This window comes from Trichosurus vulpecula, chromosome 8 (genome assembly GCF_011100635.1).
Source record: "Trichosurus vulpecula isolate mTriVul1 chromosome 8, mTriVul1.pri, whole genome shotgun sequence".
Taxonomy (NCBI): Eukaryota; Metazoa; Chordata; class Mammalia; order Diprotodontia; family Phalangeridae; genus Trichosurus; species Trichosurus vulpecula.
The window spans coordinates 212,943,836-212,965,081 of NC_050580.1; the positions used below are offsets into that span (position 1 = coordinate 212,943,836).

The 21,246-nt window shown below is 37.4% G+C and overlaps 1 protein-coding gene, 1 non-coding gene and 1 pseudogene across 2 annotated transcripts in view; 1 reads left to right on the forward strand and 2 right to left on the reverse strand.

Annotated features, from left to right (window-relative positions):
• Window positions 1–11,216, forward strand: part of ACTR10 (actin related protein 10) — a 36,470-nt gene extending 25,254 nt beyond the window's left edge. Inside the window, exons 11-13 of the mRNA XM_036736114.1 lie at window positions 6,232–6,313; window positions 7,406–7,607; window positions 10,599–11,216. Coding sequence (XP_036592009.1) covers window positions 6,232–6,313; window positions 7,406–7,607; window positions 10,599–10,780 — 466 coding nt within the window. The 3' untranslated portion in view covers window positions 10,781–11,216. The remainder of the gene's footprint in view (window positions 1–6,231; window positions 6,314–7,405; window positions 7,608–10,598) is intronic.
• Window positions 11,217–12,887: 1,671 nt separating this feature from the next.
• Window positions 12,888–21,246, reverse strand: part of LOC118829846 — a 29,447-nt pseudogene continuing 21,088 nt past the window's right edge.
• Window positions 19,188–19,260, reverse strand: TRNAK-CUU. Its single transcript has one exon. It is a non-coding gene; the product is annotated as a tRNA-Lys (tRNA).

Below are 21,246 nucleotides of genomic sequence, written 5' to 3' on the forward strand. Positions count from 1 at the left end.
GATGGCTCCAGAGGAGAAAGTTGAGGCGGGTGACTTTGCACAGCCCTCTCACTTAAATCCAATTCACTTGCATGTCATGGCATCACCTCCCTGATGTCATGGTCTTCCTCAAGAACTAAGGACAAACAGCAACAGTAGTGAATAGTATAGAGAATTACATTATGAGTTAGGGAAACCAATCTGTTATCAATTTCTGCCCGGTTTGATTGCTGATATCTCTTCCAACCAATGGTACAATGTTACATTTGAGATATTTACAGACAGTAGAACTTTTAAAACTTAAATATTAAAAGACAGAATTTACCCTCACATTATAAGTTTAACAGTGTTAGATAATTCCCCTAGTTTGGGAAATGGTTATATTCTTTTTTTTTATTATTTTATTTTTAATTTATGGAATAAAACAAGCATTTCTATAACATAATACAATAAAAAAGATGATTGCATATAAGCTATAAATCTACTATGTACAACTTGCTATTCCTTTCAAATATACAACAAAATTATCATGTAAATTTCTTTTTTTTTCTTCCCTCCCCCCACCCCAAAAACAGCTACCATTAGATACAAATAGGTGTGTGTATATGTGTGTGTGTCTGTGTCTGTGTCTGTGTGTGTATAAAATTATTCTATACATGAATCTATTTATCAGTTGTTTCTCTGGATGCACATAGCATCTTACTTCATATGTACTTTATAATAGCCAAAATAACTTATTCATTCAGAGTCATTCTTAAAACAATATTGCTGTTACTGTGTACAGTGTTCTCTTGGTTCTGCTCATTTTTCTCTTCATTATTTCATGCAAGTCTTACTGTGTTTTTCTGAAATCATCAAGCTTATCATTTCTTATAGCACAGTAGAATTCCATCACAATTATATACTACCATTTGTTCAGCCATTCCCCAATTAATGGAAATTTGTGTAATTTCCAGTTCTTTGCCACCACAAAGAGAGCTGCTATAAACATTTTAGAACCTATAGGTTCTTTTCCTTTTTCCCTAATTAACTTTGGAAATAGGCCAAGTAGTTGTATTTCTGGGTCAGAGGGTATAAATAGTTTAATAACTCTGGCCATAATTCTGAATTGCTCTCCAAAATGGTTGGATCAGTTCACAATTCTACCAACGATGAATTAGTGTCCCAGTTTTTCCACATCCCCTACAACATTTGTCACTTTCCTCTTCTATCATTTTAGACAATCTGGTAGGTGTGAAACGGTATCTCAAGGCTGATTTAATTTGCATTTCTTTAATCAATAATGATTTAGAGCGTTCTATATGACTATAAATTATTTTGATTTCTTCTTCAGAAAATTGCCTGTTCATATCCTTTGACCACTTATCAATTGGGGAGTGACTCGTGTTGTTACAGATTTGACAAAGTTCTTTATATATCTTAAATATGAGACTTTTATCTGATAAACTATAGAAATTGTTTCCATTTTTCTGCTTTCCTTCTGATCTTGGCTACATTGTTTTATTTATACAAAAACTTTTCAATTTATGTAATCAAAATGATCCATTTTATACCAAACTTTGCTCTTTATCTCTTGTTTATTCATAAATTGTTCGCCAGTACATAAGTCTAATAAGTAATGGTTGTATTCTGAAAGTTGTTTGAAACTCAGAATAGACTTTCCCCATAAATTGATATAAATGGTGATTAGGTTTCCATGCCTGGTCCCAAAAACCTATAACATACCTAAAACATGATACTTGAAGTTGTTTCCCTGTACAGCAGACCCCTAATGGTCTATGACAGAATTTTGCCTTTAACAGAATAAGACCCAACTCTGCCAAAGATTCTAAATCTAAAACCTTTCCTTTGATCCTATACTATACTTATCTCATTGTTACAGACGTGTTACTTTTGCCTTGGAAATCGATTTATGTAATGTAATATTATGTAATTAAAGCCTTCCTTAGATGAGCTCTGCTTTGTCTAAGGATAAGCCTTCCTCTCCTGGTCCTTGGGACGGTGGTTGATATCTTACTGTTTTACTTTTGTTTTTAAGCCTTATTGATGTGTTTTTACATTATAAACATTTACACATTACCCCAACTCAATGAGAAGTCTCTTATAACAAAGTGGAACATGTAATGCAGTGACCTCATCTGAAAGAGCATGCAGCATTTCCTGTTTGTAATGCCTTCCTCCCTAAATACAACCCCCCCCCCATTTCTTAAAATAAACAAATTTATTTTCTGTCCTTGCCAGCCCACATCTTATTGGGGGAAAAAGAAAAAAACAAATTCCTTATAACAAATACACAGTCAGATGAAACAAATTCCCTCAGTAACTGTATGCAAAAGTATAAATGACCCCATTTATATCCTCTATCCATCACCTTTCTTTCATGGATAGTTTCATCATCAGTCCTCTGGAATCATGAATGGGTCATTATATTGATAATAGTTCTTACAGCTTTCAAAATTATTTCTTTACCGTACTGATATTATTATATAAATTGTTCTCCTGGTTCTGCTCATTTTATGCTTCACCATTTATAATAGTCTTCGAAATTGTTCATTTTTATACTATTGCTATTATAGTATAAATTGTTTTCATCTCCTTACTTCACTCTGAAACATTTTATAAAAGTCTTTATCTTTTTTAAATCATCTCTTTCTTCATTTCTCATAGCATAACAGTAATCCATCATTAGTAAATAAGTTGTGGCATATATATGAATATGACTTCTTACTATTTGGACAGTGCATTTGAATGTACTTAAAAACCTTTTTACTCTGTTCCTCCACCATTGTCACTGTGTTCCCATCCCAAGGCTAGACAAAAATTGAGTTCCTCATTAGGTAAGACCTGACTTTCAGGGAGTCAGTGGGACAGGGAGAAAGCACACCCAGCATACCTTTATCCTCGTGGTCTCTGACCAGCATTTATGACTTCTCAGAGTGTGTTTTAGGCCCAGAGGATTCCATGGACAAATTAGTTTGGAAACAACACCATTCTAGAACTTACCTACCATTCAACAGGCATATTTAGTATGATTATTACTGGCTAGCCAGCCAAATATTACAATATTTCCATGAGAAAATGTGTCAATTTCCACCTTGAGATAGGAGAGATTAATTTTCCTTTACCCTGGCAATGGGATTAGTGAGTGACAAGGTAACAGAATTTTTTCATTGGAGGGGACCTCAGGCCTCACAAGTCCACCTAATAGCTGAAAAGAAATCCTCACTGTGTACCTGATAAATGGGCACCCAGTTCCTGCTTGAAAACCTCCAGTGAGAAGGGTCACATTGCTTCCTGAGGCAACCCATAGTTGAGGTCACTGCATTATATGTCTCACTTCGTTATGAGACTCCTCACAGAGTTGAGTCTATAAATATAAATATAAAAACAGCAATAAAACTTGAAAACAAAAGCAGCCCATAGTTCTTGTTGTTAGAAAATTGTTCCTGATAATGGAGCCCAAATTTGCCTCTTTGTAGCTTCCACCGTTTGCCCTAGTTCTGCCCTCTGGGCCAAATAGAACAAGTTTAATCCCTTTTCCACAGAACAACCCTTATCTGCAGACAGCTGTCATGTCCAATCTGAGTCTTCTCTTCTCCAGGCTAAACATCTCTCCAGACTAATTACGGCCCTGTCTGTCTGACAGTTAAAGCCCCTGACAACTTGGCTCCAGTCCACCTTTCCCCCTTGTTATACTTCATTCCCCTCCACACATTTTCTCAGCCAGTCTGGCCAGTACTCACACGTGTCCCCCTACCGCACCTTCACTTGTTTCAATGCCTTTACACAGGTTATCCCCCTTGCCTTTAAACTACCTTCCTTCACACCTCCAATATTTAGAAACCCTACTTTCCTTCAAAGTTCAGCCCAAGCACCACCTTCTCTATTCCTGAACTGTACAGCTATAAGTGCCTCCCCTCACAAAAAAGAAAGTTAAAACTGACTCGTATTTATACATTACGAATATTTTATTTATGCTTATATAGGTATGCATTATCTCTACCAATAGAACATAAGTTCTTTGAGGGCAGGGATTGTTTCATTTTTGTCTTTATATTCCTAGTGCCTAGAGAGTGCTCAGCACACAAATGTTTAATAACTGCATATGGCATAATCTCATGGCCCTTCACCAGATTGTTTGTCCAGTGTATTCTCCAGCTCATCAACGTCCTTCCTATATTGTGGTATCCAGAGCTAAAAACAGTACTCCAAATGTGGTTCAGCCAGAGAAGATTATATATGGTCTACCACTTCCTTAGTTCTAGAAGCTCTGCCCTCTCAATGCAGCTCAGGCCAAATTAACTTCTTTAGCTGCCATATCTCATTGTTGGACTTACATACTACTGATCTTTCTCAGACAACCATGCCTCCCTCATCTTGTAGTTGTAAAGTCAATTTTTTGAATCCAGGTGTTAAATTTTACATTTATAATCTCTGTTAAATCTCATCTTATTAGATTCAGCTTTATGTGCCACTCTGTCATGATCTTTCTAGATTCTGTCTTCCAGCATGTTAAGCTATTCCTATATGTCATCTGCAGAATTGATAAGTGTATCATTTATGCCTTTTTCCAAATCATTGATAAAAATTTCAAAACAGCACAAGACCAAGCACAGATCCCTGGAACCACTCTACTAGAAGTCTCCTGCCAAGTTGACAATTAGTCTTTGAATCTGGCCATTTAACTAACTCTGAATCCATCTCACCGTACTGTATTTTTGCCCTTTTTTGCTAGGCAGTGAGGTCAGGTAAAAGGACAAGAGCACCAGGAAAGGGGATGTTGTTTGGATGTAGAGTGGAGTGGGAATAATGTCAGATTAGACCCCTTTTCAGGGTGGGAGGGAATGGCAGTGGAAGTGAGGAGAAGCCTGGCCCACATGGGCAGGCTCCAGAACATGAAAAGAACACAACGGTAAGTTAAGAATGTGTCAGACTGATCGGGAGTCGAGAATGTAAGTTCCTTTAAAAATAAATAAATAAATAAGATAAAAAAAGGCTGCAAGTTCCTAACAGAGTTGGACTGTTTTGCTTTTGCTTTTGTAATTCCGCCTAGTGATTGATAAAAGTTTGTTGAATTGAATTGAAGGAAACCCCTAGCAGTGTCTGGGGGAAGTAAGGGAAATTGCTATGATTATTGCAGCTGACACCTGCTGAGAGAGCTTCTTGTTTTTAACAAGAACTGTCTGCTTTGGTGATGTAGCCTCTTTCCATCTAGAACGGTCATATTCTGGGCAACAGGATTTGACACGTGACTTTTTCAAATCCAGTGTCCGTAGCTCAGGTTTTAGAATTTGTCTAATAGTATATGTGTGTGTGTGCGTGTGCATTACATATATACACATATGTGTGTGTGTGTGTATATGTACTGTGCGTGTATGTGTAGGTAGATACAGATGTGCTCAGATATATTTATGCATATACATGCATATATGTACATGTGTATAATATAGTTGAGGCAACTAGGTTCTTTTGTGAAACCTGAAGCCAGCAAGGCTCGATGAATCGTGTTGGCAGTGGCTCTGAATAAATCACTTGACCTCTCTCTCCCTCTAACTGCCTCATTTTTCTCATCTGTAAAATGAGATTAATAACAGTACATACTCCATCCACATGGTTGGTGTCAGGATCAAATGAATATTAAAGGACTTTGCAAACCTTAAAGTGCTGCATAAATGTGATCTATTAGTATATCTAGAACAGACAATTCAGATGAACAGTGAAGCAGGCCCCAAATTAAACAAGAGCACAATGGGCTAGATTGCTTTCAGAAAACTAAAAAGCTCTTTTACTTCCCCAAAGCTTCCATGAAAGCAAAGGCCCGTCTTTTCAAAACTAATATGTTGCCAGTGTTCCTACAAATGAAGAACTCCAAAGAACCGGAATAAAGGACATCATCAAGTGGTTGTATAACAGGGAAAAAAGTGGGCTGGATATGTAGCAAGAACAAGAGATGACAGATAGACAGCCCAAGTGTTCCACTGGTAGCCTTAAAATGTACATTGGGTGGACTTCCAGTGGCAAACTTCTGGTAAAACACAGACAAGAGTCACACAAGATGGGCAATCATGAATGGGTTATATGCTGTATCATGTAAGATTGTTCTTAAATCAGTGAGATCATAAATATTTTTAAATGCATTTAGTAACAACCTGTTTGTCATTGAATTATACTGTATCATTTTAGAATTGTTTCTATATTATATTCAGTGTAGTAATTGCCATGATATTAATAGTTTTCTTTTTATTTCTCTAGAGATTCTGTAGTGGAAGTTCTGTTTGAGCAAGATAATGAAGAGAAATCAGTAGCCACTTTAATATTGGATTCTCTTATACAGGTATTCCTATTATTTTAATGGATATAATTCAGTATAACAAATATAATTCAGCAAATGTTTACAAAGAGTATACGATGTGCAGAAATTATAAATTCCCACATATTCTAGTTTTATTTCATTCATTCAGTTCCATTCAAGAAACATTAATTACCTACTACCTACAAGGTATTGTACTAGGTGCTGGCAATCCAAAGACAAAAATGGAAGAGACCTTGCCTTTGAGGAGCTTATACTCACACTCTGCTACAGGATAAACATATTCACAGTTGTCACAAGGTAATTTGAGAGCAGAAGGTTGCGGAGAGTTGGAGGAATGAAAGAAGGCAGGTAGAAGGAAGAGATGATGTCATCTGAGCTGAACATTGAATAAAGATATGGCTTCTGAGAAGCGGCAATGGAAGGGATGCTTGGGGGGTGGCTTATGTATGAAGAAGATGGAAAGTTGAGTTGTGAGAGGTAATAAGGCCCTAAACTAGGATGGTGGCACTATAAATAGAGAGGAGATAGATGCAAGATGTGGAGGTAGAATCAATAGGATTCAGCAGCTCTTTAAATATCACTGGTGAGAGTGAAGGAAGAGTCATAAACCTGGGTGACTAGAAGAATAGTAGCACCCCATACAGTTTGTTTCTCAAGAAGTCCTTATCTGTAAGATTTTTCATATCTGTATTAGAGTATTATCAATATTGTATTATCAGATAATGGTGATTACATGTGTAACTTCAGGATCACAAAACTGAGTACCACTGCCTTAGAGAGTAGCATTTGCATTTAGATCCCTTTTCTGTAGAGTACTTTCTGTTACTAGTGCAACAAATGATGAAAAATGATGTACATGCTTATTTTTAGAGTGGAATGTTTCAAAGAAATTATATTTATTTTCTCTTTTAATAAGAAAAATGTATGTATATTATCATAATTTTTCCAACTTAATATTTGTGAGAAGAAATCTCCATTGAAAGATTTTATAAATCACATAATCATTTCTTAATGCAAATGCTCACCTAACGTTTTTTATTCTATGTTCATTTTTTTTAAAATCAGGCTTACCTGTACATACAATAACTTGTTTTCCTTTATCTTTAATACTAGTGCCCAATAGACACAAGGAAGCAGCTGGCAGAGAACTTGGTAGTCATAGGTGGCACTGCTATGTTGCCAGGATTCTTACATAGATTAATGGCAGAAATCAAGTATTTGGTAGAAAAACCAAAATACAAAAAAGCACTTGGCACTAAGACATTCCGAATTCATACTCCACCTGCAAAACCTAATTGTGTGGCCTGGTTGGGAGGTAAGACTTTGATTTTGAAGTACTTTGTTTAGAATGTTAAAAATAAATTTACAAAGTATCACATCTTCAGAACTTAATTTTTTCTTGTACTGGTGCTTGTTCATTCAGTAGCCATTACTGTGTTTTTAATGGTATTGATACATGGTAAAGTGAAATGGTAATTCTTTATTCAGAACTGTTAATTATTCCTCAAGAATGCATACATACATGTTTTACTTTGGATGCTTAAATAGTAACAGTCGTCTAATAAATTTATTTCTCTTGTCATTCAAGTGGAAGTGTGAGGTATAAAGTAACATGGTTTATTTAAAGAACTAGATTCATTTAAAAGTCAAAACTAACAATTGAGGGAATAAAGGAAGGCAGGTAAAAGGAAGGGATGGTGTCATCTGAGCTGAATATTGGATGAAGATATGGCTTCTGAGAAGCAGCAATGGAGGGGGTGCTTTTCAGGTATGGGGAGTAGCTGTTAGGAAGGAATAGAGAAGTGAGATAGAGTGTTGTGTGTGAAGAAGAGAGAAAAGGCCAATTTGGTGGTACCATAGCATACAAGAGAAATAATATATAATTGAGCTTAGAAATATGGGCTGGGGCCAGATTGTGAAAGACTTTTAAAAAACCAAAGTATATTATATTTTATCTTAGAGAGAAAAGAGAATCATTTGGAGCTTATGGAGTCAGTTGTAAACATTGGAAAGTATGGATATATTTAAAAGATTATGCACTATAGCAAGGTTGGATTTATACCAGAAATACAGTTGTTTGGTTCAGTACTGAGAAGTCTATAAACATCTTAACAACAAAGATCGTATTAGTCATATTCATAATCAAAAATCATATTAATAATAAAAACAATAAAAACCCTATGATTATATCAATAGTTAAAATTATTTTGACAAGGTATACCAGCCATTTAAATTAAAAGTATTTTCATGTAGAAATAAATGGATCCTTTGTTAATATGAAACAGCTAGGTGGTTCAGTGGATAGCATGCTGGGCCTAGAGTCAGAAAGATTCCTCTTCTAAGTTCAAATCCAAATTCAGACACTTACTAATTGTATAGCCCTGGGCAAGTCACTTAACCCTGTTTGTCTCAGTTACTCATCTGTAAAATGAGTTGGAGGAGGAAATGGCAAACTACTCCTGTATCCTTGCCAAGAAAACCCCAAATGGGATCACAGAGTCAGACACAGCTAAAAAATGACTCAACAACATTATTAATAGTTAGATAAACAGTATCTATCTAAAACAAAGAGTACTATCTATAATGGAGTAATGCCACAAAGGGTCTTTCCAATGAAATCAGGGTGAAGCAAGGATGTCCATTAACACCACTGTCATTTGATGTAGCAATAAAAAATGAAATTGAAGGAATAAGCATAGGCAAAGAGTAAACAAAATTACTGCTTTTTGCAGATGATGTAATAGTTTACTGAGTGTACCCTAGAGATTCAGCTAAGAAATCAGTTGAAACAATAAAATAAACAAAGTAGCAATATGTAAAATAAACTTATAAAAGTCATGAGTATTTCTATGTATAATTAACAAAAAGCCAGCAGGAAGAGATAGAAAAAGAAATTGCTTTCAAAATGACTACAGAATGTGTAAAATACCTCAGAGTCCACCTACTAAAACATATATAGGAATTATATGAACAAAACTACAAAACACTCTTTATAGAATGGCAGAATTAAATAATTGATTCATGCTTATATAAAAAAAAGGAAATTCCACCTAAATTAATTTACAGATTCAGTGCCATACCAAACTACCAAATGAATGGCTTTATACAACTAGACAAAATAACAACAAAACTTACTGGCAGAGCTACAGGTCAGGAATATCAAGAGAAATAAATGGGGGAGGAGGGAAGGGAGTACGCAGGATGGAGTCCATGCAGTATTAGATATTACCATACTCTAAATCAGTAATCATCAAAAATTGAACTTTGGTTGAATTTAAAAAATAGAAAAGTGGAGCAATGGAAACAGATTAGGTACAGTGAGACCCAGAAACAATCAAATATAATAGCATAGTGTTTGATAGACTCAGTAATTCCAAATAGTGGGGTAAGAACTTTATTTGACAGAACTACTGGGAACACTGAAGAGCAATCTGGCAGAAATTAGGTTTGAGCAACATTTCAAATCATGTACATGGGGAGGAAATTAATTTTGAGATTCTGAAATGAGAAATAATTGAGTTTTGTAACTTTTAGATTAAAAATGCAAATGACCTTCATGGAAAGTGTTTTAACATGGACATAAACTTGGAAGGTTTATTATGAAAATAAAATGGTAGAATCATAGACTCTTGGAGCAGGCTATGTTCAGAGAGCTATGAAAATATAAATCACTAAATATTTCAATTAAGGTATTTTGAGTATCAGTCCATTGCAGGTTAGCTGCCAAAGTTAAAAAATAAAACAAAAACGTGATTGGCAACTTAACTATGAGGACAAAACTATTACAAGGCTTAAGTAGTTTGAATGAATGAAGTATAGGACCACAAAAACCAATAGTACTATTGATTGTATATATATAGCTACTTGTATATTATAGCTACTTGTAACAAAAGTTTATTCCAAAAAGGAAACATACGATGGAGTGGAATCTCATAATTTATTTTAGTAAATTAGTAACAGATTATTTCTAAATGTACATAAAAGTTAACCAAGGGTATGGGGCTATGTTTCACTGAATGATTATGTAGCAAAATTTAAAAGTATAATGTCCATAGTATCTAAACTAGGTTTTGGTTTTTGTTTTTTTCAAATTAGATATGGTTTGCAATTTTACTCACAACATTTAGTTACTGTGCCTAGGGGTGAAGCCTTGTATCACTTTGTTTTCTGAAATGAAGCAAAGTAAAATGTGCAAAGAGAAAAGTCTAAATCAGGAGTTCCCAATATTCTGAGTATAAAAACTTTAAAATAAGTCTCACAATTTTCACTCACCATATTCTCTGATTTTTATCATTTTATAATTCAGGTGCTATTTTTGGAGCTTTGCAGGACATACTTGGGAGTCGTTCCATTTCAAAGGAGTATTATAATCAGACAGGCCGAATTCCTGACTGGTGCTCACTCAATAACCCCCCTATGGAAATGATGTTTGATGTGGGTAAAGCTCCACCCCCACTGATGAAGAGAGCATTTTCCACTGAAAAATAAAAGCCTGAATGAAATGCAGCTGCACTTGACTCAAGAAAAGATCCGCATACATAGAATATGTCATCACAACCCAATTACAAATGTGTCACACAAAGTGTATAGCATATTGTGTTATAGTTAACTTTAGTGTAAGTGAAAGCAAATCTATTTCCTTTTCTGACCTTTTTGTTTTTCTTAGGGAGCTTCAGTAGGTGACCCTTGTGAGATTTGCTGTATTTATATAAATGGTATATAAAGCAATTTAATTTTGGAAGTTTGTTAGAAAGTACATTACAAGAAAAGAGTAACAGTTTTTTCTCCCTGAAGTTTGTAACACGCATTCCAGCCTTTAGAGAGTCTTTGAAAATGTCATAATGTTTAATGGTTATTCATTTGAATATTGGACAATGTTAAACATTACTAGTTATTTCAAATATTAAAGTGTATATTCCAAAAAGTTTTGTTGTGGCCAGTAAATTATTCCAGTGGGCAGGGTCCATGAACATATATATTATGGCTATTAGATTTTTAGGTAAATTAAAATATCTTTGACCCTTCTGGATGAAAATATTATCTTAAATATAAGGTAACATTTCTTGAGCACCTATTACATACAAAATATGAAAATTCTCAAGCATTAATTTCACAATGAAGAATAGTAGTAACAAATAGTCATCTCACTCTGTCATAGTATAGAGTCTTCCTGAATTGCTATGACAAAAAAAAAGCAGCCTTTGGTGAGAAGACTTTATGAACTTAGTCTGGTCCTCAAAAAAAGATACAAATTATCTGTTGCCAAGCCCTTACCCAGAGCCTCTAGTTTGCCAGATTTTAGATATGAGTCACATAGTCTTGATGCACCTTGATGACATGACAAGGAAACAGAGGCAGATTTTAATGGAGCATATATTTATATTTTCTGCCAGACCCCAACTCTTAAAAGGACTTTTCTTGATCGTTTCACCAATCCTATACTCTGTATACCAAATGTTCCTTTTCATACTTCCTTAGATATGTACTTAGCCTCATAATTTTTAAGTATAAATGATCTTGCTGAAATTTATGCTTGTTTTTCCTTTATTCGGTCTTCTGTGAAGATAAGTAATATGCTTTATACATACCTCTTATTCTGATTTGTGTCATAATTATTTTATGTCCCTTGATTCCCCTATAAAATTGGCAGCTTCTTGAAACAAGGTACTATGCCTCATTTTTCTTTTTCTTCTTTTTCCAATTTCACTGTTCAACTGAAACCACTTTCTCCAAAGTTATCAATTATCAAGATCTTAACTACTAAGTCTAAAAACTAATCTAAAAATCTCTGTCTTCATCCCCTTGATATCTCTGTGGCATTTGATGCTGTCAATCACCTTCAACTTCTGGATACTTTCTCCTCTTAAGATTTTTGTGGTACTGCTCTCTTCTGTCTCCCTCTCCTTTCCTGGTTCTTCCTCCAGGTCATACCCATTATCCATAGGTGTCTCCCAATGCCCTGTCCTATACTCTTTTCTCTTTTGGCTCTAGATTTATCTCACCTGGTCTCTCATCAGCTCGCATGTATTCAGTCATTTCTATGCAAATAATTCCCAGTTCTCCCCACCCAATCCTAGTCTCTCTGCTCAATTGCAGTCACATCTCCAAGTGCTGTGGTTGTTGTTATAGAGGCATTTTATCTAGACAAACAATTCATTGTTCAGAAGTAGTGAAGGAGAAATCAAGCCAAATACTTTTTTCCATACTCCCTTCTTTACAGCTAAAGCAAAACACTTTCTGTTTTCAGGATAAAAAAATTAAATAGGCCATTTACATTATTCTCCATAATAAAGTATAATGGCTAAAAAATATATAATTGCAGTAAGAGAAATAGGATTTTGGCTTGCACGTGTTCATTCAAGAAGGCAGTAGGATAGTGGATGAACTGAGCACAATTCTACCTGCTTTTATATGTACGTACATATGTATATATGCACACATATATACACATGCATACACGCGTGCGTGTGCACACACATGTACGTTCTCAGTTTTCACTTAAAGCTAGTCCCAACAGTGGAGCTAACTTTCATATTCCCCATCAAATGATGCCCATGTTTGCCTTATATAGAGATTAACTCAGAAAGAGCTTATGCTAATTACTGCTTGTTTGTTTTAGTCCATATGTTGCATAACATCTGTGGTATACAACAGATGCACAAGCCTTAACTTTAGGAGTTGAAAATGTAGATTCAATCTGAATTTTCCCAGCCAAGATCTTCCAGCGCTTCTGTTGTCTCTGGAAATGAAATCTCCAAAGGATGCATTTTCCCTACCACAGTCTGCCATGGTCTCCATGTCCCATCCTCAGAGCATACAGTTCTCCAACAGCACTAAACCTCACACAGCAAAAGGACCAAAGTGTCTTTTGTCAGATTCTAGCTCTTCTCTGCTGTTATAATCATGTTTATAAAGCTTAAAATCTTTACTACCTGCACCAACAAATTCTCTAGATTAAGAGATACGGAATGGATTGGAGCAGGAGTTTCAAGGAATTTAATTGGCTCCAGACTTACTGCATTATTAATAGCCATGTTACTAGAATCTCTCCTTTAGGAATATATTCCATGCTGCTGACATAGTAAAATTAAAAGATTTCATTTCTGTCCACTATCCCAGAGGTAGACAGTTTTTATCACCAGCTGAAACAATCTATCTTCTGTACCATAAAGCTTTTTAATACCAGAGGTGTGACAATCAATTAGGTCCCGCTTCAGGTTTGTTCAAATCGTGTGCATAAGAGTTTATACTGTCCACTTGTCAATAAGTGAAACCTACACTTGATAGTGTGTTTATGAGCCAAGGTCATCAGTTCATCTTGAAACAGCATCCCACACTTTGCCTGTAAAATCTCAAGCTGCTATAGCTACTTTTAGAACATCTTTCTTCAGTGTTGCTAACCATACAGCACCCTTATGACCAAAAAAAAATGTCCCAGTCCAGTCTCCCGTGTCTCCTTGGCACTGCATAGGTTTAGCATTTTTGTAGGCACTGATTAGGAAATAGTTACAGGGCATGACGCCATAAAGACCAAATCCACCATATACCACATGTGCCCTATGTAAGTGAGTGGGGTCTGCCTGTGCCATGGGATTGTCGATGACCTCCTGCAGCTACTCCTGCCCCTTCTGGGCAGCAGCTTGGGCCACTCCAGGAAAGCCTAGTCCTTACACCAAGACCAGGCAGAGAGCTGGCCAGTTGGCAGTGCTAAAGGAGCATCCTTCATCAGAGGGTCCAAATGGTCTCCAGTTGCAGTAGGGAGGGAAAGCAGGAGGAAGAAATGGAATAGGGTGGCACCTAGCCAAGCACCACCAGGATAGTGCACAACAGTGCTAAGAGGAAGTGACCTCCAACTATCTTTTGAATATTGAAGTGAATGTCCCATAGGCATTTCAAGCTCAACATATCCAAAACAGAATTCATCTCAACTTTACTATTACTGTCAATAACATCCAGGCCTGCAACTTCAGCATCTTCCTCAACTCATCACTCTCATCCCACATATCCAATCCATTGTCAAATCTCATCATTTCTACCTTTATAACATCTCTGAGATGATAGATAGATAGTAGATAGATAGATAGATAGATAGATAGATAGATAGATAGAAAGAAAGAATATGGCCCCTGCTCTCCACTCATGTAGCCACAAACCTAGTTCAGGCCTTCATCTCCTCTTACATGGACTACTGAAATAGCCTTCTACCTTGTCTTCCTTCCTCAAGTCTCTCCCAGTCCAATCCATCTTTGGCTGCCAAAGTGGTCTTTTTAAAAACATGTCACCCTGTTCAGTGAACACTAATGGCACTCTCCAGAATCAAATATTAAGACCACTTTTTGATATTTAAGGCTATTTATAACCGGACTTTTTCTTACCTTTCCCATATTTTTACACTTTATTCTCCTTCCATTCAATTTCCAATCTATTTCCTCCAACCTAGCACTCTATCTCTAGAATCCGTGACTTTGCACTAGCTGTTTCCCATGCCTGGAATGCTTGGTCCCTTCGTTTTCACCTCTTAGTTATTCCCTGGCTTCCATCAAGACTCACTTCAAATCTAACCTTCTGCAAAAGTGCTTTCCTGGTCCCCCCAGTTTCTAATGCCTTTCCCTCTGAGATAACCTTCCATCTACTCTGTATGTATCATGTATCTATTTATTTATGTGTTATCTCCCCTATTTTTTACCTATCATTGTATTCACAGTGAGAGTACCTGGCACATAGTAAACTTTGATAAATGCTTGTGGATTACTGTCTTTATATTCCCAGAGTTTAGGACAGTGTCTTGCATATTTGCTGAATGATTAAAATAGAGCCTTCCTTAGGGCATTCAACTTTTGCCTCTCATCATTTTGTTGAGCTCTTCTAATTTTACTCCAGCCCCTTATATAATTCAACCAAAAATGAGCTGTAGTATTCCGTTGTCTTACCAAACTGGGTATATATCTTTAATTATTAGTAATTTTGTTATGTATTTTTGTTTATTATACATCATCATACCGCATTTACTTTCTTTAAAGTCTAATGTTGCTCATCCATATTTACTTCATTACTACTAGCTTTTATTCTCAAGAATATCACTGAAGATTAGACTTTGAATTATATGCTTGGCTTAACTAACTATAAGAATGTTTCTACTATGCATTTCCTTGGGGGAAGAGGGACCAAGGGATGATACAGAACTGTAATTTCATCTGTTTGGGAAATTCAGCATTTCTGTCACTGAAGACCTCAATTCCTCCATAATTCATAGGCTTAGTTACCTCAAGCACCAAGAAGTCAAATGTCTATGATCACCTTAAGGGCAATGAAATTCAAGGTGTCAGATTGACTTTCCAAGAGAAAATGTCTTATGGGCAAGCTATAAATTGTTGTGGCTACAAGGTGGAGAAAAAGAATTCAATATTACAGTAGAAAATTAACAAAGTTTGGCACTGTTGGTGGAGTTGTGAGCTGATGTAATCATTCTGGAGAACAATTTGAAACTATACCCAAAGGGGTATAAAATTGTGCATACTGTTTGACCCGGCAATACCACTACCAGGTCTGTATCCTGAAAAGATCAAAGAAAAGGGAAGAGAACCTATTTGTACATTTATACAAGCTCTTTTTGTGCTGACAAAGAATTGAAAATTGAGTGGATGCCCATCAGTTGGGGAATGGCTGAACATGTGGTATGTGATTGTTGGGATGGAATATTATTGTGCTATAAGAAATAATGAACAGGTTGGTTTCAGAAAAACCCAAGAAGTCTTATATGAACTGATGCAAACTGAAATGAGCAAGCCAGAATATCGTCCACAGTAACAGCGATATTGTAACGATAACCAACGGTGGAAGACTTAGCTACACAAATCAAAATAATGATCCAAGACAATTCCAAAGGACCCATGATAAAAAAAAAATGCTATCCATCTCCAGAGAGAGAACTGATTAACTCTGAGTGCAAATTAAGGCATACTTTTTTCACTTTCTTTATTTTTCTTGATTTTGTGTGTGTGTGTGTATGTGTGTGTGTGTGTTTTCTTTTACACCATGGATAATATGGAAAAATGTTTTGCATGACTTCACATGTTTAACTGACATATTGCTTGCCTTCTCAGGTTATGGGAGGTTGGGGAGAGAATTTGGAACTAAAAAAAAACTTAAAAAAATTTTTAAATGCGATTAGGAAATATTTACTGAAATAAATAAAAATTTTTAGAAGGAACATTAATAAAGTTTGACATAGTCCCTGACCAAAGTGACATGCAAATTGTGATATATAAAGCAACGGTTTGGCCAGGTAAGCTGAGCTTGGACCCAGTGTCCCTGACTGTCTTTCCCAGTTTGTATTTCCTTCCCTGGGTACAAACAGTGATCCTGAAATAGATATATTCAGTTTTGGAAGGAGCTTTGTGAATTTAAAGAGGGCAAAAGTACCCATTGACAAGGACATAAAACAATAACCCATAATTACTATTACACTGTCATAGGACGTAGGAAAGCCTCCCAAGCGACTTGTGAATAGATTTCACTTCAACTTCAGCCTTCATTGTCGTTGTATTGAGCATTTTGGCTGACCCAGAATGCATAATTCATCCTCCAGGTGCTGCTCACTTTCTCCTCTTAGAAGGATATATAGCTTCAGGAAGTACCTCCCACTAGACAACTCATTCCCAGAACCTCTTAAGGGATCCGGACCTCTTAAGCTCATGAGCTCACCACGGCTAAAAAGAGCCATCTTTCAGGATCGATGGTCACTTGTGCTCACTCAGTCAAGGAAATAAATAGAAGTCAGAAGAAGCAGAGGACTTTTCAGTACGAGCTCATCTAGACAAACATGCTCTCCCTGCAATGTGCTTAGGCAACCTTAATTGCTGCTAGGAAGAGGAAAGGAGAGACAGATGCTTCCCCCCAACCTTTACGGAAGTCTGAAGGAAGGCTGTTGGAATCTCAAGCCACTCCTCCAAAAGAAAGAAAAAGAGAAAGATCAGAGACTTTGGCTACTCCCTTGAAGCCTACGGAGTAAGCAGCTATTCTGGGATCGAGTGCCAAACCCCTTTGGAAACTCCCTCCCCCACGGGGACAAAGGGCCCAGAAACCAGGAGTCTCAGAGCACGTGTCTCTCCAAGTGGCCCAACCTTAAGATCCACGGGAAGGGGCCAGGACAGGCTGAGCTCCATGGAAAGCGCCCCCATGCTCCAGAACCGAAGGGCTCACCTATTACCTCCATCTATTCTTTGTCGTGTTATTTGTTTGCTTATTGGCCCTATCACACTTGTTCAGAGTCACACAGCCAGTATATGTCAGAGACCGGACTTGAGCCCAGGTCTTCCTCCCTCTGTCAGACCCTTGGCTTTCTTTACGCACTCTCTGCGTCTAATAGCGGAGAGCTAAGGACCCCTCCATTCAAGTCCTGGCTCACACAATTCTGGCTGTGAGACCCTAGGCAAGTCACAACCTCTCAGTGCCCTAGGCCACTATCTAAAAAGGGAAATTGCAGAGCAAGTGATAACTTGCTTGGGCAGAGGGATTTTCTTCATTCAGAAGTTTCCTATATTTTGTATCGACTTGCCTTTGTCCATGTTGTTTTCCCTCCCTTGTACAGTCAACACTTAATAAATTCTTGTTGAATGAATGAATGACTCAAACGTCTTGTAGGCAAGCTATAAATTGGTTATGACAAAGTGGAGAGAAAGAATTCAATATTACAGTAGAAAATTAACAAAGTTAGGCACTGTTGGTGGAGGGCTCTTCCTAGGCCCCTCCTCCAACACACACACACACACACACACACACACACACACACACACACACACACACGAAGATCTATTAGCTTATTCTGCTTTATCTTACACCACCTCGGAATTTTCTCCCTCCTCTTCTCCTGCCTTCAAGTCCCAGCTAAAGTCTCACTTTCTGCAGAGTCCTTCCCAGCTCCGCTTAATGCTAGTGCCCTCCCTCTGAAATTACCTGCAAACTATCATGTTTGTACACAGCCGTGTTTGCATGTTGTTTCTCTCGTTAGAATGGAAGCTCCTTGAGGACAGGGATTGTTTTGGGGATGGGGGGTTTGAATCTCCAGCACAGTGCTTGGCATATTGTAGGCACTTAATAAATGCTTGCTGACAGCGTTTATTAAGAGCCTACCAGGCACTTTGCTAAACGTTGAAGAAAAGTAAAAAACACCGCGTAGGAGTTTCATAAATGTTTGATTGACAGACTGACCCCATTCTGCTGACATGCACCCACCCTCCCAGTTTCTGATCTCTCTATTATGACAAGTTTTCTTTTGCTTCCCATTCACTTTTAAAAAGCGAAAATGGGGGAGTAAGGAAAAGGTAAAGCCCATCTTAGGGAGGCAGCGTCATCTGTCAGTTCAACTTGACTACGGAAGGAAGGAAGGAAAGAAGGAGATGAATGAGTGAATGAGTGAGAGAATGAATGAATGAATGAGGCTAGTCTCCGATCTCGGTTCTCTTGGAACCCCAACAGCTAACGCGGGAGCCCCGGGTTTCAGTGCCTCAATGGGGGAATTCAGTATTCTGTTTGAAAAAAAAGAGGGAGTGCCCCCTATCAGCGAGCATGCATAACGATATAATTTTCCTGAAGTGAACTTTATATTCTCAAAAGTTTGAGGGTTTTTTCTTTTAATTTTTTTGTTGTGTTGTGTTTTAAATAATCAGTTTCAAGTTCCACTAGGGAAAAAAAAAAAGGCAGGGTGGAGTACCGTGGCTTTCGATACGCATGCGCAGAAAAACTTCCGCCCTTCCTGTTGAAAATGAAACCTTCCAGGAACGCTTCACTTTCAACCGATTTGTTTAAATTAAATTAAACATAAGCGAACTGTGATTTGTGTTGGGATTGTTAAGGAATTCTTGACGTAGAAGACAATAGAAAAACAAAAGTCACACGCCCAACGTGGGGCTCGAACCCACGACCCTGGGATTAAGAGTCCCATGCTCTACCGACTGAGCTAGCCGGGCAACCCTAAAGGGTGGGCTCTTTTTTACCTTCTTGATAGTATATATGAATCATCAACTTTTTTCTCTTGTAAATTTCGGTTTTTGTTTCTGAGCTAAAAGGAGTGAAAAAAGAGGCTCATCACACACGACTGCGTTGCATCACTCAAATTTAAGGATTTTTTTGTGCTTACACTTCGAAGTTCGCTGTAAGATAAGTTTTAGTAGGAATACAAGGTCAAAACTTTGGCGTCATCTTAAACGTTCTTGAAGGGGAAAAGGGTCGGATAATGTTTTGTTAAGACACTAGTAAAGGGAAGAGGAGTAGAAAAGGATAGTTGTGAAAGTACAAAAACGTGGACACGAAGGGTGGAGTGAAAACATCAAAATCGAAAGCAAGTCAGCCTAATTAAGATGGGGGAAAAATAACATCAAAACCAAAAACAGAAAAGCCAGAGAAGGGAGAGGAAGTTGGGATAAGTCGACCGAGGCCAAGATTTCAAGATTTATTTTTTCCTTTGAGATATTTTGTTGGAGCTACGATATTCCAAAAGTGCTAGATCAGCAACGATCGTTTTATTAAATAATTTTTTAAAATTATCTCAGTTATTCGCAAGACTAAATAAATCACTTCAAGTGAACAACTGAAAACTCAAAGTTAATTCGTTGTAATTCATCAAAATCCATAAGCATCTATAATGTGCAAAACCTAGCCACTGGTAATAAAAAGATGAAATAAACGGGTGTATGCTCCAAGGCGTTTACCCTTTAATGGGAAGATGTCGTGCACCTCAAATCCCCCAGGGGGTGCAAGAGGGACGGAGTGACCGCCCTGGAGTCAGGAAGACAGCGGGTCAAACCCAATCTCACTACCTTTTCTAGCTCTGTGACTTCCCTGGATGGTTCTCAGACTCAGTTTCCAAATCTGTAAAAGGGGATAATAGCACCTACCTCCCAGGGCTGTTGTAAAGCTCAAATGAGAAAACGTGAGTATAATGCTAACAGTAAATCTTAAAGAGCTATATAAATGCTATGATTATTAAATCAATAAACATTTATTAAGCGCCAGAGCCCTAAAGAATACTGTGCTAGAGACTAGGTAAGCTAAAAAGCTTGGGTTAGATGTGGTCCCTGCTGTCATGGAGTTTATTTTCTATTCGGAAAATGGCAGGTATGGAATAATTTTGCTGTGCAATAATACAATAGAATGGAAGCTCCTTGAGAGCAGGCAGAGCCTTTTAGTCGTTTTGTTTTTTAAAATTTTCTTTGTATCCTCAGCGACTAGTAACGCAGTGGGCCCCTGAAAAAGGCTCATCAAACTGCTTTAGAGATGCAAGATAAAGTGCTTTTTTGTAAAGTGGGAAGAAGAGCTGGTGGTAATTAGCTACAGGGAAAATAGGAGGTGGGATTTGAGTTGGGTTTTGAAGAATGTATAGCAATAAATACTAACCTGGCAAAGTGGGGGATAAGGGACCTTCCGAGTCTGGGGAGAACCAGGAAAGCACAGGGCCTGTTCTATCTAGGGACAAACATTAGCCCAGTCTGGCTGGAGCATGATGAGCATGAAATAAAAGCTGGAAAGGTAGATTGGCCACAGATTAGGGGTGAATGCCAGGGAAAAGAATTTTAAATGTATTTGACAGACAAGGGATGTTTGAGAAGAAAGATATAGCCTGATGTTTGCATATGAAACATTAATGTGGCATCGGTGGAGTGGATAGATTTGGAGGCAGGAAGTTAACTGGAAGCCAGTAGGCCACAGTGATGATATTAAGGACCCCTACTAGAGCTCCTGCAATAGGAATACAGAGAGGAAGAAAGATTCAGGTGATGCTGAATAGGCAGGCTTGATAACTGCCTAGGTGAGGTGATGGAAATGAAGGAAGCTGACAGAAAGAGTGGAGTTAGGAGGAATTTAGGAAAATAGGCTTGGTTCTGAAAATTCCGATTTACAATGCATTTGAGGAATCACGAGAGTGATGTAAATCTGGAACCCAGAAGAGAGGTCAG